This window comes from Perca flavescens, chromosome 10, assembly GCF_004354835.1.
Source record: "Perca flavescens isolate YP-PL-M2 chromosome 10, PFLA_1.0, whole genome shotgun sequence".
Lineage (NCBI taxonomy): Eukaryota > Metazoa > Chordata > Actinopteri > Perciformes > Percidae > Perca > Perca flavescens.
Genome location: NC_041340.1, coordinates 14,295,354 through 14,313,663, shown reverse-complemented (window position 1 = coordinate 14,313,663; position 18,310 = coordinate 14,295,354). Strand labels below are relative to the sequence as shown.

The 18,310-nt window shown below is 40.2% G+C and overlaps 1 protein-coding gene and 1 long non-coding RNA gene across 2 annotated transcripts in view; one reads left to right on the top strand and one right to left on the bottom strand.

Annotated features, from left to right (window-relative positions):
* The window catches only part of tnmd (tenomodulin), a 56,050-nt gene that overhangs the window by 13,129 nt on the left and 24,611 nt on the right, over positions 1–18,310 (bottom strand). Inside the window, exons 3-4 of the mRNA XM_028588640.1 lie at positions 9,679–9,819; positions 639–746 (exon numbers count right to left, since the gene is read on the bottom strand). Coding sequence (XP_028444441.1) covers positions 639–746; positions 9,679–9,819 — 249 coding nt within the window. The remainder of the gene's footprint in view (positions 1–638; positions 747–9,678; positions 9,820–18,310) is intronic.
* LOC114562309 (uncharacterized) overlaps positions 3,732–18,310 on the top strand; it is a 202,891-nt gene continuing 188,312 nt past the window's right edge. The window contains exons 1-2 of the long non-coding RNA XR_003693488.1: positions 3,732–3,976; positions 6,037–6,123. This is a non-coding gene — a long non-coding RNA (uncharacterized LOC114562309). The remainder of the gene's footprint in view (positions 3,977–6,036; positions 6,124–18,310) is intronic.

Sequence of the window (18,310 nt, the reverse complement as noted above, 5' to 3'; positions counted from 1 at the left end):
AACAGCGTCAGATATTTGCCAGCAACTTCTTCCCAGCTACAATGTGAAATGTAAATGAGAGCATGCCAGCAGCAGAGACATTTGAGAGAGGGATTTTTCTCTTTGAACATACGGCCCACTCAGTGAATTGCACTGTGACATTGAAAAAATTGAGAATGTTGATTGATTGAATTTCATCCATTCCTTTTGCTGAAGTTCACATACAACTAGAATCCAGAGAATCACTCTAAACTTGGAGAGAGAGACTCGTGAATTTTACAAAGAAATCGTCTTTTAAGAAATACCATTTTAATGGCTTACCTCTCACTCAGACCTCTCCTGCACCCTTCCCCTTTAGGCTATTTGGGTAGAGCCTTTGGAGGTGATGATTAAAAATTTACATTGGCTCAAGATTGACAGCAAAAACCATTTGATGTGAGCCACAAAGATGCTATGGGTTTCTGACAGTTTCACAGGCACCACAAACCACAGTTTACTCTTCAGTGAGAGGGGTGAGGGAGATAGGATAAGATGGACAGACGGAGGATTTGTGTGGTGCTCACAGAGCTCTACTCTGGTTATCTCCCAACTATATGCATAACAGCCTCTGTAGGACTACAGAGAGTCTGAGGTACAGACAGATGAGGGAGGAGGCGTACCAGTAACTCTGTGTCCTCAGCCTCCACCTCTGCCACTGTGGGTAGTTTCTTAGTTTGGGTCCTGATGTAGCACCTCTGATGTTTGGCAAACCGGATCCCAGTGATTCCCTTTGAAAAAAGAAAAAAGAAATGAAGGGATACTCAGATGTATCATTCATTAGCTGTCTGTGATGTGGATATCCCATAAGCACTGGGGCGATCGTTTTAAAATGATCAGCCTTTTGCTGATAATCAAAGCTCTTAAAAAAGTCAAAGAAGTCACCTAAACCTAATGAGTGAGAAGAGGTGTCATCTTTTTTTTTAGCATGGTATAAAATGGATGACTACCTGGCCCTCGTAACACATCTCTTGCTTTCTTGCTGAATGGAAGTAAAAAGGCGGGGGTGTTCCTCTGTGGCTGTATAATACTTCATAGCAGCATATATCGCACAGGAGAGCAAAGTGACATTGTTGAGAATGAAGTGTTTTCTACAGAGAGTGCCCCCATTGAATTAGGCAGTCATAGGTCCCTGTCACTCTCTTAATCTGGGCAGTCAAGTGTGGAGTCACTCTTCAGCTCCACTGATGATCCTCCACCATGTGTACTGTAGCTCTATTCAGTCTGACACATAGAACCTCAATAGGCAAGAAAGATCAGTTAATTCTCTCTCGCTGCCATTATGTGTTAAGATATTCAGCCGGAATCGGTCTGTAATACTCTCAGTATCTCAGATTGTATCCAATTTATTTTCTGCAGAGCAGAGCTGCTCATTCAGCACACTGTATTAGAACAGACGGCAGGATCTACATCTGCCACGGCTGCTTTAGAATTGTATCAACTGAAAATTGTATGAGCGGTACCATGAAAATGGACTTGATTCAATCTACATTTAATTACAGTAACACGGTGATTGCTATGACATCTCCTTTGAATTGGTTAACTTGACCATGTGGGTGCTTTTTCTACATTTTCTGTGGTGCTGTCACTCTGAAAACCACATACCAACCGCACATGATATGATACAAAGTGATGTCTGTCATAATCTACTGCGTGTAATTTCATCCGTGCGGAAAAAGGATGGGGCAATAATGGTCTCAAGCACAAAAACATACTGTTTATGCCAGGCTTTATTGTGATGAGTCTCTGTTTAATTTGGATCTTTTGTATTGGTGAGCTGCAGCAGAAGATGAGGAGCAATGTTGTGATGAGATACAATGATTACTGGGGTTGGTCAATCAGAAAATGAAGGCACATTAACACAGGGATGAAAAATGGAAAAGCTATGTAATTCAAACACACAATGATAAAATATCCACTTGGTGCAAGATGCTCATCTATTCATGAGGATAGAGAACATCTAACTGCATGCATCATTCAGCTCCTGTGAATAAAGAAGTAAAGTCATGTCATCAGGTATTAGTTTGATTGATTTCTTGCTATTATCAACATAATTTTCGTACTTTCCAAATACCTTACAATCCAAATATTTGTGCTTTAAACCATAGAATAAAAATGGTTTAATGTGTAAAATCTGCATTAAATATCCAAACTTTATTTTAAACATAAAAATACAGCAAATGTAACATATTACATATGATCAGCGTGTCTGTAACTTTATGTTTAGCTACATAAACATTCTTACAAATTGCATAAATCATTGTTCAATCACTGTATGATGGCAATAGCCATTTCGACAACATCTGGAAATCACAGTGGAGCACCAAATGATGTAATATAACCGTAGGCTATCCTCAACATCATCAGTAGTTTTTCTGCAGTCCCGGATTTCCAAAAATGCTCCAAAGAATCTTTGGTTGGATGAAACGCTGGAGGGGATCTTATGATTGTCTCTGAGAAAAAAGGATGCAGTTCCTACACATGGTCTGGGAGTGTGAACAGGTGCATGAGTTTTGGAATAAAACAACATCAATAATATCTGATGTGATAGGATGTCGAATTCCTACTGAACTGATTGTTTCGTTACTTAATGACAACTCTAAATTACACCTGCTTGGGAGACAGAAGAAAATTTGCCTAGCCGGCTCAACCGCAACCAAAAAAATGATAGCTCAATGCTGCCCCCCCCACTCGCTTTGTATAAAACAGTGGTTGGCGTACTTCCTAGACATAGTTATGCTTGAGCTCTCTACAGCAAGGATTAACAAAGCCAAGCCATCGACTATAGACCTATGGAGAAACGCAGCAGCCCAGGTATCGGTCCTGGTGACCTCAACGCCACAATAATTAGAAGAGAGCGACTAGGCAAGGTGTGATTTTAGTTTTCTTGTATATTGGTTTGTTTTGTTTTTGTCGAGACTGCAGAGGGTGGGGGGGGAGGGTTTTGGTTCCTGTTTGATTGTATTTGTTTGTTCTGTATGTTGTGCGTTCAAAAATATAAAAATAATAAAAAACGTATCATAAAAAAAGAAAAAAGGATGCAGTGCAATGTACAGCTTTTTTTTTATTCCCCTTTGACCACCACATCCTCATGGCTGAAGGGGATCTGAAACAACTATACACCTACAAAAGTATATTTCATACAGTTATTTGTGACTGACAAAAAAGCACAAATTTTGGCCAGCATAGTTGGATATTTTTTATTAAATTATTTCATATTTCATATTATTATTGATAATTATTATTAATAATAACAATAATAATAATATATAATAAATCAAATCATAATATTTGTATTAAAAGTCTCTAAAAGTCTATGTAAAAGTCTCCTACAAATCTGACTTTTTAAACAGTTATACTATTTGACTTTGTTATCTTGCTTTTGCTATCGTGCTATTTTTTGTTAGCTTGCTATTTTTTTATGGTATATCACTTGTTTTTTGTTGGCTTGTTATGTTTTTGTCAGCTTGCTAGTTTTTATTTTAGCGGACAACAACCACAATGATCACCTGTATTCAGAGTCATAATCCATGATTTTTTGTTGACGGGATATTTGTTAAAGTGGTATGAGGCCTTGAGTGAAATCGTTGTTTTTTCCCTCCACAGAGAATTAAGATAGTAATGACCGTTCGCAAAACCCCGCCCTCGAACTGTCCTCGTCCAATCCTAGCTCAGCAACTGTAACTAAGGAGAAGGACTCCCGTCAAACATTGCGATTTCAGCAAGATGGTGAAACGATGCGCCTATGGCACCTGCAAGCTTATATACTGTCTATGCCTGCAAGTCTGACACCAGGTACCCCAAAAGTTTAGAGGGAGGGGACGTTTTTTTTCACCTTTCCAAAGCCCAAGACCCAAGCGGAAAGATGCCGACAATGGATTAAGCAATGTGGGAGACCTCACTCACAGCTAAATGCCTCGAAGATTAATAATCATAGCTAGCTACATATGTCTGCTCCAAGGTAAGTAAAGCTAGCGAGCTAACTCATGGCAGTTTGTGTAAATGTGAAGCGTATTTTGTGGCCACAGCACGAAAAATGGTAGGGAGTAATATAAAAAGCCGAAAATCCGCGGCACGTCTCCCGGCGTTTAAGGCGCCCTTTCCCCGTAAGTTTATTCCTAAACCAAACCTCCGCCATCCCGTTATTGTGGCGCGTCCCCAGCGGGCCGCCTCGCGGGCGCTTCCCGGCTTATGGAGCGACCTTTTCGGCTGCCTCATCCAGCGGGTCCCTCGCGGGCGCCTCCCGGCTTATGGAGCGTCCTTTTCGGCCGCCTCCCGGCCGCCTCATCCAGCGGGTCCCCAGCGGGCCGCCTCGCGGGCGCCTCCCGGCTTATGGAGCGACCTTTTCGGCCGCCTCCCGGCGTCCTTTCCCCGAGAAAATAATGTTACATTTACACGTAAAAAACGAGAATAAAGTCTCCGTGAACACGTATCAATAGATTAAGAATAACGTGGACATTTACACGAACTGCCGTGAGACCGGCTGTTAGCCTGTCAAGCACATGTTGCTATCGACACAGATAATTTAGCAAGAGGTTGAGGTCATTGAACATATCCCTCCACTGCATATTGCAGCCCTTTCTATCGTGCCCTGGAGGATATGTCCGCTGCATTACTCCAAAACCAATCACTTATACCAACAGGTATGGAGCTCAACCCAGCCATGGCTGTGTCTGGTTCTCAATTGTTTGACGGGCGTAGTAACAGTAACTAGGGGGCGTGGCTTTAGCGAACGGTGAATAGCCTACTTGTAAAACTAGCCAGTGAACTATTTACAGTGTCACGTCTGCCTCAGTTGTGTTTATTCTCTCTGTCCCTCTTTTCAGCCACATTCCCAGTTCCCCAGACCCCTTCATTGCTGTTTCTCTACCTGCCCACTAGATGCCCTCAGACCTTCCCACCTGTCCCAGTCACATGACTCCCACTTACAGTCACTCCCTCCCGCCCTGTAGTAACCCCTTTCCTGCCAATCCCATCACCTGACCTTCCCCGCCCACCTGCTCACCTGTTCCCTATTCCCCTCATTAGTCGGAGTGTGTAGAGCATGCCCACCCTACACGTTTCCCCCCAGATTCTCCTGTCCACATATTTGGATAATTTTGGTAGGGTCCATGGTTTTGGATTTACGTATTTAACTTAGCACAAAAAGTAAGGAAATTTGTGTTTGGTAGGTTATTTCTCTGTGGTAAAAATTTGCCAAATCTTCTGCCAAACAGCTTATTCTGCCATTGACTCGTTTGGTGTTTGGTGGATGGGATGATTGAAGTTTGAAGAAACAAGACATATTGGCAATTGAACAATTTATTCATTTCACAAACAGGAGCCTCAGTAGCGTGTGGAAGAACCATACACAGCCACAACAGCCTGGCACCGCCTCCTCCTCATGCTGGTCACCAGCCTGGTCACACACTGCTGTGGGATGGCATCCCATTCTTCAACCAGCAGTCTTGACCTCAACTCCATTGAACACTTGTGGGATCAGCTTGGGCGTGCTGTTTGTGCCAGAGTGACCAACACAACCCCGTTGTCTGACTTGCGACAAAGGCTGTTGTAGCTGTGTATGGTTCATCCACACGCTACTGAGGCTGAATATTAATGTAACTCATAACATGCAAATTGATGACACACATTAAACAAGCTAGTTAGAAATAAGGCTCAGGTTATATAAACCTTTCATGTGTTGGGTGGGTGGGTACAAAATCCATTTTTAAATGGCTTGTGAAGCTGAGATGATCGGAAAGGCAGAAAAAATATCCCCCAGGCTTCAGTAATTGTTAGTAACTTATTTAAACTAAGTTTGCACACAAAAGGCCAGCATTAGTATCAAATTTAGTAACACTGTGATTGAGATTGAAATATATTAAATGGCTAAAAAGTGATATTGCCACAGCCATTTAAATTCTGTTATGTGTGAGGTTACCAGCTAAACTTTAGAGAATCTATCAGAGCAACGTAGTTGGAAAAAAGAAAACTAAATCCATTGAGAAACAAAGCCTATTACATTAATATTATTTATTACAGATTGGCTGCATTCACCAGCTGTTTCTTCCAACATCTGTGGTGATTTATGGATGTTTGTTCAAGCTTCAGGCAAGATGCCATCTGAAGGTAAGCAATGAAAACAATGACTGACAACTGCTGCACTGTGAATTCACCATAACTGAATCTGGTGTAGGAGGCAATATCTGTGCTGAGAGGCTGCTGGCTGTAATGTGTGTGTTGAAGCAGACAACTGATCTAGTAGGCCGGTGGCAAGTGAAAGAAAAGGGTGGCACACTGGTGCAGTCCAGCAAGAAGGCTTTGAGTCCTCTGGTTTTCTCCCATAGTCCAAAAACACAGATTAGGCTAATTGTGACTCTAAAGCTGCCAGTAGGTGTAATTGTGAGTGTGATCATGTTATCCTGTTTGTCCGTAATAGCCTATTGGTGTTAGCCCTGTGGTGTACCCTGCCTCTTACCAATGTGAGCTATAGGCCAGAGGACGCCTGCGATCCTGCTAGGGATAAGCAGGTATAGATATTGAAGGACATAATGTAAGAAACACCTGGTAAGATAACAGAAATAAATACAGTATGGTCTATAAAACCCTACTTCTCACCTGATTTACATTACTTCAGTAAAAATGTCCTAATGATTTCATGGTCTTAATCGCTAGTTTCAAGTCTTCTTCAATACAGCATGATGTTTATTTAGTAAATTATGGTTCCATTTAGATTGAAATGGATGATAAAGCAGGGCATGTTTTAGGGCGTGGCTACCTATGGTGGCTACCTTGTGATTGACAGGTTACCATGATAGCAACAGGATAGAGGCAATGGGTATCCATGGCACTGTGTACCTTAAAGGTGCACTATGAGTTCCTGCATGGTTTCAGCGCGATTTCATTTTTGTCTCAAATCGTAGACATCTCTCCTTGATCCGCTAGCTGCCCGCCCCATGAATACACTGTGAAAAATCCCGGTCTCGGGAGACAACACAGGGATCGTAAACGTCAAACAAACATTAGGGGCACAGGCTGTGCACCAAAATACAACAAACCTGTTCCAGCCAATCACCGACAAGATGGTTGGGGGAGGGGATGGGGTGGGGGTTAGTGACAGTTTGTCAGTTAGTCATGACGGAAACATAGGGGGAAGGGCGAGCTTGCTCTGTTTTGTTTGGTATTTACTTGGAACATCAACAGAAGTGACGTCATGCAGGAACTCATAGTGCACCTTTTTAAAATAACCGTGAACTTGTTTCTGGGTGTTGTCTGTGTTTTTAGTTTTTTGGACTTTGACCCCTCTCACTGTGTGTTTTCACTTCATGACAGTGAATTGTAACATTTTGGTCCCCTAAGAATATTTTGTTTCGTTGCATCTTGCCTACCAAGCTAGCTAGTGTTAGCTTGTACAGGCTCTGTGTCACTGCAGCGTGGGCAGTACATGTAGATGGAAAGCAAAAGTCGGCTGGGTGACATGCATTAAAGCGGCAAGGTTTCCCTCTTTAGAACAAAAACAGTAGTCCACAAACCATTGTGTGATGTCACGGTAGCTACGTCCACTTCTTTTTACAGTCTATGGAACAAACTAAAAGCAATGACTGAAATACATCACCAGAAAGTGTCATGGTGGATCTGTTGAAATGTAGAAAAAAAACAATCTTTTTAGCAAAACATGTTTTCTTTTCTAACCACAACTAAACCAAACCTCAACCCAAAATGTCAATGTTTAGCTTTATCCCTTACTGTTTCTGATTGTATCATAGCATGCCTTTCATGTAGGCTATTTGAAATATACATGTATACAGGACTTCAAATTCACTTTTTTGATCACCAACCAACATGGCTAGCAGATTTTTTAAGTTACCAGCCATTGAGATTTTCCACTATCCACATTTGTTTTTTCCTAACTAACTTTACCGTCTTCTCCATTTTAGCGTAGCTCGTAACCGATACCACAAGCTGACATGTAGCCGACGGTTGTACGACACGTCACAACGTGGTGTTCATGGGAAATGTAGGATTAGGCAACTACAAGCAGTGTTGCCAGATAAGATTACCTTTCCAAGCAAAACGCACACAAAACCGCCCAAAGTTCTTGGTGGAAAACAGACCAATCTGGCAACAATGAGTCAAACTGCTGATTCAAACAGATGCAGAATTATTTGCTTCTTCATCAACGGCTAAACTGGCTCGTAACTTTATGACCAAGGTTAATTTTTACCCGCATTTGGTGGGTTGGCGGGTGTGAATTTAAAGCCGTGCATGTATATATGCTGTAACACCAAAGCAGTTGTCATTTTATTGAACTAAAATTTCAGAACAATTTTAAGGCCAAATGTGCTTTTGTTTACTTAAAATAAGTGTGCTTTAACATTTACTCTGGCGATTTTCTCTCAGGATGTCCCTTTTTTCCATGTTTTTCCCAGTTAAAATGAGTAGTATTGGTCCGGAACAATAGCGAATGGATTTTGCCTGCGGTCGATGGACCTGGTGGCATAATCCCCTCATTTTCCATTCCTTACACAGCCCTCAGGCTCGATGGAGATTGTTTTATTTGGTCTGTGTAACAACATACAACTTCCCTTTTTTGTATTAAAAAAATCTATTCTAAGATCAGCACACAAGCTACCACTTAGTACAACCCATTATGTTTTGGTGGGTTTCCTTCCTTTTTATAAAAAAAAGAATCACAATGAGGTTTGAATTACTCTGCTCATTCACTTGTTTCTTAGTCTTCCATGGTGGAGCACTGAATCAAACAAATCTCCTCAGGGGCTGTGCTTCACTAACAGAAAGTGGAACAAGCAACAGGCGTGCGTGCACGCGTGTGTCTATGTGTGTGTGTGTGTGTATCTGTGTGTGTCTTTGTGTGTCTGTGGGAGAGATTAATTGCACAGGTTAAAGGTTTCCTGCACTGTGCTGGGTTTCCATTATTTTAGATTCACAGACCATTGTAACAAACAATAACTCAATGTAGGTTTTTGTTTGGGATGAGTAGCATCCAGTAACGTTCAGCCTTGCAACCCAACATTTCACAGTAAATAATGGTGTGAGAATAAGAGCATCCATTAACCAGTCAAACAGCAAGCTCCCTTTTCTGAGGTGCAGCATGTGTAACACTCGAAAGGATTTAGGAATGAAAGGAAAGTTAATGAGGTCTGCTGGAGACAAAATTGCAGTTGAAGAAAGGTGTGAGAAACAAATAGAGATGGGCTTTTTAATGGTGTTTGTCTCTGCAGTGTAAAGAAGTTGCTGTATAAAATTAGCAGGAAGAAAACTGTCTTTTAGTGACTTTACTTTCTTTCTGGGCTGCTTTTGTGTGCACTCAAACACACATAATCCCTAGGACTACAGTTACTGATTTAGTATCTTTTTAAATAATTTGTCTCATCCCTGTGTACACCTCACTGAGTATAATTTCCATAATTTTGTTTCTCGGATGTTTCAATGGTTTGTCACACCTGTTTTCACTCACAAAAGCGGAGAAAATATTGTTGAAGAAAATATGATTTCAACAAAGGATAAATGTTGTCAACCGCCTCTTTAAAGGGCAGGAAGTGAACCATGTGTTAATCATAATCCTTTCTTCACTGAAGAGAAGACACAATTACAGCATTACAGCATTTAAGTTTTGAGCAAAAGAAGAGTAGCTTACATGGCTTTGTTTAACCTTTTACTTACATTTTTGAAGTCGTGCACCTCAAGTACCTCCTCGCTGCCGTTCCCCATTCTGAAGATCTCCATGCGCTGCCCTGGGTCAATCTCCATCACACCGTCTCTCTCTACTCCATCCAACATAGCTTTGTACTGGTGGTCGTACACCTGCAATGACACAAAGAACCTTACACCTTTTATACTACTGCGTCTTTGGTTTATTTAGCATTGGCTATATCATCATTTTGCACAAAAGAATAAAAAAACATAACAAGAAGGCCAATTTCTTAGGAGTCCACCCAAAATGAGTCACAATTTTTCATTATTTAATAACTCTGCGCTGAATATAAGAGAGGCCTGTCCAGACTTATGTATGAATAGCTGCCTACATTTCAAGATTATTTCAGTGGTTTAAATTGGTCTGGTGTTGACAGCTGTTTTCCAAATTGGTAAACAATCGACTCGAGCCAATAAGAGTTTGTAGAATGGAGGTGCCATCTTGCTGACGTCATCTGCCAGATCCAGGAAAAATACCTACATCCATGAAAAACAGCAACAGATTAAGTGTACACGACATTTACGCATCTGTACAGGTTGTTGCAAGTCAACTTACAGAAATAACAACCTCGTAAAAAACCACTATGCCAGCTTGAATGAAAATGACAACTGATCAAACTACATGAGCGATATGTCACTTGCTTCTGAAACAAAACAGCTGACATGAACATGACTGAATAATGAAGCACAATGAAATGGCAATTCAGTCTGATAAATGGTCTTAGAAGGTTAAATTGCTGTAAACAAATAAAATATTAACTGCACTTAGTTTTCTTTTTGGCCACTTGAGCAGCACAAGTGGCTGGCAAACATACTGTATTGACATACTAAGTATTTATGGACAAGTAGTCTGTTTACACATCCAGCAGCTAAATTATATTTATTCTGCTGTTCGGTGCTGGGCAGGACAGGTAGCGTACAGTGGGTTTATCAGATTTTGTTTTGCTAAAAAGAAAAAAAAAACAAAACAATGAGCTGAAAGCCGCTTAAACACTCGCTAATTATCTGTGGGTTTGTCACTATGAACGGCCCCTTTAACAGTACACATGTGAAATATCGATCATAGCAGCTTTAATGTATCAAAGCCTGGATATTTCCTTTACCCCCCCTATATTAGCCAGTTACACAAGCAACATCCATGATCTCAAACCTCAAATGTCTGTCTCAAATACATCAGTGATAATCACTTGTGCAATCAAAACATTTGTGTCGACAAGCTGTAATGGTAAATAAGAAAATATTTTGATAGGACCCTGAAGTAAGCAAAATAAGGACCTTTGAATCTCTGGTACAGTTAAAGCCTTCTCTTCACTGTTTCCCCGAAGCAGTGTTGTTTATCACAACTGCTTGCTTATGTACTGTTCTTGGACATGCATGGATGGCTCTTAAAATTCCCTGTCTGAAAAATGATTCATGCCCACCAGCTGAAAATATGCTATTAATATTTATGTGAGGGTTGTGTTATGATGAGAAATATATTGCTGAGTTCATCTTCATCTGTCTCAGTGGCAAATCAGAGCCTCGCCAATGAGACGCATGATTAATGATTACACTCGGATGAGAGTCCATCAGGATTAATATCCCTCATCAGAAACATCTGAATGTCCTCTAATGCTCTAAAACTAAATTAGCTTTCACTTTGCACTCTTTCACATGTTCAGTAGTTAACATGTTTTGTGTGTGCTTGCTTAAATGCAGGACTCAAGCCATTTAAATACACTGCATCACATACAGCGATGACTTCTTTTTTTCTGGTGGGAGAACAGTAGTAATGATCAAATGGGATATAATTCTTAATAGAAGATCACTGTTAGAATGGCTCTAGCCTATAAATCTCCATTAATATGGGTCACCGTAGCCTTGGTTCCAAAGAGAAGTAGAACTTAAAATCGTCAGGAGAAGCCAAATTAAGATGGGCTTGAAATGTAAGTGTCAATTGGGCAGTTATGGATAAAATTGGGGCTATTAAACAGTCTGAAAGTCTGAGTGGTGAATTAAAGTTCTATTTGAGCATTTTTTATATTAACATAAAGGTGGAATGGGGGAATAGCTTCTGGAGGCTTATTGATTTATACTAAAACAGTGAATTACATTTTCAGCAGGCTATCACTTTTGATGAAAATCCAGCAGTGAGAATCTCCCCACTGCACCAGGTTGAAATAGATAATAATGTATTACAACAGTTTGACTTCAACTGGTTCAATATCCAAAGCTGCTGCTGTGCACCATAATTGGCATTCTGAAAATAGAAATGAATAGCCTCTGTATGGCCTCTTTTGATACTTATAAGTTCTTCAGTACATAGGAGAACTTGCAGTGTGATTTGTGCTGCAATAAGGGGAAGATTTGGAACACAGCTCAATATTTTGCCTCACTGTAATGACGAGGATCGTTATAATTTGTTTTGGTGCTGACTCTCATTATTTACATTTCACGTTTTAAAAAAAAAAAAAATTTTAAATATGCAATGGGCTTGTTTCGCATAATTTACTTATCTTGTACCATTTCTAAATAACAATTCACAGAAATTGTCACTTGGCTCCAAAATGTTTAAAAAATAGAGTGAAAGTTAATTGGCTTCCTCTATGACACTGAACAGGCAGATAAAAGGCCAGCACTAGGAGGAGCTCCAATTTATGTTACACTCTCTGTACAAAGACTCTGAAAGGCTGCTATATCCTTGGTCACAAAGACTTTTATTTTTGGGGGCTTTTGAGGCCTTTATTTTCATAGCACAGATGAAGACGTGAAATGGGGGAGATAGGGGAGAATGACATGCAGCAAATGGCCGCAGGTCTGAGTCAAACCCACGGCTGCTGCGTCGAGGAGTAAATCTGTGCGCTTGCTCTACCAACTGAGCTAACTTGGCCACATGGTCACAAAGACTTTTAATACATTTGAAACTCTTGAAACTGCTGTGACATTAAAGGTGCAGTAGGCAAGATATTTTATTTACAAATACACCAGGCATGTAGTTATGACTAGATCTTAACTCAAAGTCCACTTACTAGCTCAATCGGAGACACTGGCGTCAAGAAAATGACCATTTCTAGAAAACGGTTATACAGTTAAATCTGTAATATCATAATATATATTATATAAAAACTGTATATGGATATGATTGGATGAGTCAGCTGATGTCACATAGCTATGATTGAGCCAGTTATTGTGACGCATGGCATGACTGAACTATACAGTCTGCGACAACAGAGCAAACTTCATTCGCTGGCGAAGCCCATGACATGCTGTGGAAAGCACCAAAAAAGATGGTAAGTGGTGCTTGAGTTAAGATTTTGCGGTTAGTCTACTGAACTTTCATGCCTAACCAGTCGTAAAAATGTAAAACCTTAAAGAGCATTGTATCGGCTGAAGATTTGCTTTGTTTACCCAAATGATTATTTGATCGATCATATAGAGCAGACATAATCAATGCCTGCAAATGAATTCATTAGGGTTACAAGAAAGATGTATATCAACAAATACAACATCAATTAACATACAAACACTTTTAAACTTGCATTATTCATTTTGTTTGGCCTCTTAGGAACATTGCAACATGCTATAAACACAACATTATCATATTATCACCTCCATAAAGTTGTTTGCAAATGTGTTAGCAAACAGTTTACACATCTGGCAGATATGTAAGTCTAATATTAACTCTCTTTTTTAGATCTTTTTTTTTTTTTTTTTTTTTTTTAAATTCATGATAAAAATATCTGACTCTTAAGCTGCTAAATGCTCTACTATGTTCACCAACTAGTCGCTAACTGTCTGTCTGCAATTTAGTGGATGTGCAGTGGGTTTTTAGAGCTTTTTTAGGGCTGAAAACAACTGCTTCTGCGAAACAATCCTGATGGAAGCAAAGTGAACTAAAACTGAAGTTGGAGGCTGTAAAACCATAAGCTAAAACATGCTAAAACGCTTCATAGAGCTGAGGAGAACTGCAGAGTGGATTGATATGTATATGTGGCTTCGTCATTTTTCCACTGCTAATATGAAAATACTAATTGGTGCAGCTTTAACTACATGCAGTATACGTGATTAGGACTAATTTTATAGTTACTGCACAAATTTCTTCATAAAACTATTCTCAAGTATACCATCTCTACTCTTAGCTTAAAACACAATTTTAAAAGAAACTGTCTTAGTTAATGAATGTGGTCATTCTTTGAAAGACTGCAGAGCTCGCTGAAATCACATTTCATGATTTCTGGGATTTGACATTCTTAAAATTTCAAAAGAGTTTCTTATCAACATGATAGCTTTCTTCTTTTCTTCTCAAGTTTCCTACTGCGGCTATCCGCAACGGACTCTAATCTGAAGTTCTGCATCCACTCCCTGTTGTCCCATCAGCGTAGCAACTTCTAAGAGCATGTCAAAGTGCAAAAACAACCCGTAGGAATAAGAGCAGAGTAACTGCTGTTTATAAGACAGCAAAGCAGCAGCAACAATACATTGATGTAAGCAAACAATCTGGCACTGCCCTGAAATATTCATTGATTGCCATGAAACATTACTGCGAACCAAGTCTTGTATTTATTTGAAAAACTGCCTTGTCCGATATCCCTCTGGAGCAGGTCCTTTCTCACATAACAAGACGCCTCAGACTGTTGTACAGTATGAGATAAAGAATCCACATCTCCAAAGCGTGGAAAAACATTCAAGCTCAGAAGTGTGAGGCGATCTGTGCGAAAGCTTTCACAGACAATTCCTTGTTTATGTCCTCTATTCAAGGTTTCTGTCTGAAATGGTTGTTAACAACCTCCACCTAGATGTTTTCAAACAGACTCACAGAGGACAATAAGCAAAGGTCATTAAGGCTTGTGTGTGTGTGTGTGTGTGTGTGTGTGTGTGTGTGTGTGTGTGTGTGTGTGTGTGTGTGTGTGTGTGTGTGTGTGTGTGTGTGTGTGTGTGTGTGTGTGTGTGTGTGTGTGTGTGTGTGTGTGTGTGTGTGTGTGTGTGTGTGTGTGTGTGTGGTGTGTGGGGGGGGGGGGTGCATTTATGGAGGAATGGGATGAGAGATGACTTGATGACAATATGTCCTCTTAGTTGTCCTTGAGGGTTAAGAGATAGAGGCTCCAGTCAGGCGGAACGGGATGCCTGTCACTTACGGCGAGGTGGTGATGGTGGTGGAGGCAAAAGGGCGGAAGGCAGTGCGGGGGCTGCACAGTGCACGGGCCTCCTGGGAGCCATAGGCAGCCCTGTGATAGATCGAGGTGGGCAGCAGCTTAGACAATCACACTGGCGAACATCGTGTCCTTTTGGTTTGAGTCTATTTAAAGTCTTTGCTGGTTTGAAACCACCTCGAGACTTGTGGCTTTAAATTCAGTTTGACAAAATTTGTCAAATAAGACACTGGTTATACCATATTTAACCACACTATGATGCAGTCATGCTATGTTTTGTAAGAAATATAATAATACCCAGACCGTGTTCTATTTGCGTAAAGACAAATGTATTAAATTAGGTTTCCTAATATCCTAACAAATACTGCATGATAAAACGTGTTAGATTTAGGCATCCACAGCACAAAGCAAAAATCACCTTCATAATTACAATGAAACGAACATTGTTCACTGTTGGTAGAAGACAGGATGTAAATTGCTGGTGAACAAAGGCTCTGTACGCTCAACTATCCAACCAATCTCCTACCTTCTTCCTTAATTAATTAATTTGCGATGGTACACTGTCACACTTCTTCTGACTTTGCTACTGAATGCAAACATACCTGATCTTCTTCTTTCAGTAATTGACCGATACTATTAAGTCATTATTTGCATGGCTGCAATAGGTTTTTGTCAGGAAAATGTAAAAAAAATAGGTTGTTTTGAACCACTGACAAATGCCACCGGTTATTTGATGAGAACTGTCTCATTGTAGAACACTTTACATTTATTTTGATATAATTGTGCAGACTGAACATATTGTGATTGTTGCATGATATTGGGTTTGTAGTCCATTTAGCATTTAGCTGCTTCGGTTTCAGGTTCCTGGTGTTGTTCATGCTGGCCCATTGTCACACTGTCATGACTTTCTGAATAGAACAGAGCCAGAGACACACCAAATATATCTGTATTTTTTGATAATATAAATTACAGGTTTATCCATATATTTCTGAGTTTGACTTTTAGATTAAAATGTTGTCTATTATTTAAATGATAGGCATGTGCCTAATATTTAGTTGTTTAGTGATAATCTGTGTATCAAAAGACCTGTCAATTTGGGAGTGAAAGCTTGTACTTTGGTAGTGGCCCGACCCATTAGATCATATTTGACTGTGCCTTCAACGGGCTCGAGAGCTGCTTTTAAATAGGCAGCGAATGGAACACAACACTTGGCCACATTTGATGGGAAGACGCTGACATTTTCTAGAGTGTTTTTTAAGGAGATTCCTGAGTTGCACTGACAACGAAACTGCAGATAGTCATGCTGTCTGGATGCTGAGTCACACAAAGTTTGGTGTCTCTAGATTGTAGTAGTTGTTGTAGACGTTGCATTGCTGTTTGTGTAATGTCGAACTAGTGAAGTCTTCAAATGTTTAAGGTTTGTTTTATTGCCATTTATACAGCTTTTTATCTGTAACGCATCTGACTTTTTTTTCGCTGTAGAGCTCAAACTCAAATCAGCTGGGCATGGAAAAGCAGAGTTAGTTGATCACCTCGGCTTTCTTGCCAGTGTTGCACAGGCAGCTTTCCCTTGTCTCTACCGCTGGCTCCTTGTCCTCAACCAGGCTGCACCAGACTTATTTTTCAGAGCTCAAGTCTCAAACAACTAATGTATTTATGGTACTCTGGTTGGTAACGATATTTTATTAGTTTCTCATTTTCTCAGGAGAAAAAATGGAACATCTCTTTTAGGTACAGGAAATTGCAACTGCTGTAACCTTTACAAATAAAAGCAAACACTACTAACTAACTGCTAGAATAATTAATCTACAGACAGACACAGACACACACACACTCTATTACAGGTAATGAAAACAAACCTGGGAGGAGAATTTTTTGAAACGTAACACATTAAGCTAAGGGAACAGCAGGAGCCGGTTCCTATGGAAATATTATTTGAAAATGAGGATCAGAAAGGGAAATAATTACAGCTGGTATAGATTTCCCACCTAGGAGCAGATGGCCTTCACACATATTGACACATGGTCTCTATATTCACGGTCTGACACTGTGCATATGCATATTTGTGGATGTTTTTTCTCTCGCAAGGCAGATTTTATATGTAAAATCTGAGAAGAAGGGAGAGGTAGGGAGAAACACAATTGGAGAGATATCTGATTGTGTGTTGTCTTGAGACCATGGGGATTATGCTTGTGGACACTGATTACCAAACCTGTCAACTCCCAAGGCCTGGAGAATTTGGATAGATGAAGTAGGAATGCTTTCCGACTGCCAAACGCATGCAGGCTGCTGTTTGGTGATGCCTCCTGAATACAGGCAGTTGGTTCTGGACAGGTGCCAGCTCAGAAAATTCTATTTGAAAATACTGGTCAGTCACTACTGCGTCAACTTAGTTGGTACTGGGTAGAATGAGCCTACTGGCAGTTCACAACATCAATCTCACTGAAGACAACCTGACAGCAAGCAGAATACAACACGATGCGACATGTTGGAAACTGTAGAAATACAGTATGTGGCTGTACCTCACACAATCAATGTCCATTTTAGTTGACATAAAGAAGTATCTTAGATACTGAATGTATCTGCAAAATGTTTACTGACAACAAATTCCACTTGTTTTCCCTCGATTATCCACTCTTGCAATAGAATATCAACAATTTAAGGTTAAGTACTCACAGCACTTGATTAAGGTTAGGGAAAGATTGTGGTCTTAGTATTAGAGATAGTAAACAGTGATATAAAGCATGTGACGTATGAATCAATATGTAAACTTCTGTCTTTACCTAAGTGTTTGTCTTACCCTGACCAAACGCAGGACTTCTTTGCCCACCATCCATCCAGATGCAACTTACAACTACTACTTTCATGTTATGGTCTTTGAACTTGCTTTCTGTTTTTTTTTTTTAGGTTATGTTTTTTAGTTTGGTTTGTTCATTTGTTGGTTGGTTTGTCTGTCAGCAAGATTCCAAAAAACCACTGTTCTGATTTTCATGAGATTTGGTGGAACGGTGTAGCATTGACATTCAATTTGGAAGCGGATCAGAATCACAGGGCAGTTACACAAATAAGTTTTCACATATTTCAAGATAGGGCGTTTGTGCTGCATTCATGTGGTGTCGAAATAATCGGAAACATTATTTCCTGACAGGGAAAATTCCCACATTGACATTGCATGGCTTGGCAGCGTTATGAATCTGACTGCTTTCCTTAGTAAGACACGCCCTGCGTAGCATTCAAACGCTAGGATTGGCCAGGCGTTCATGCTGTTGCTCTATGACATCGCGAATAAAACGTGCTTTTCAAGGTTGATATCATATAGACTTGTGGCTTCTACAGGGGCATCAACCATTGTTTCACAATCTTGTGAAAGTCTACATTGGATTGTTAAGACATTATGGCTAATAATCCAAAATCCTCCATAATATGAATGGGATTTTCACTTCCGGAACCACACTGTTGAGCTCTACGGGCTA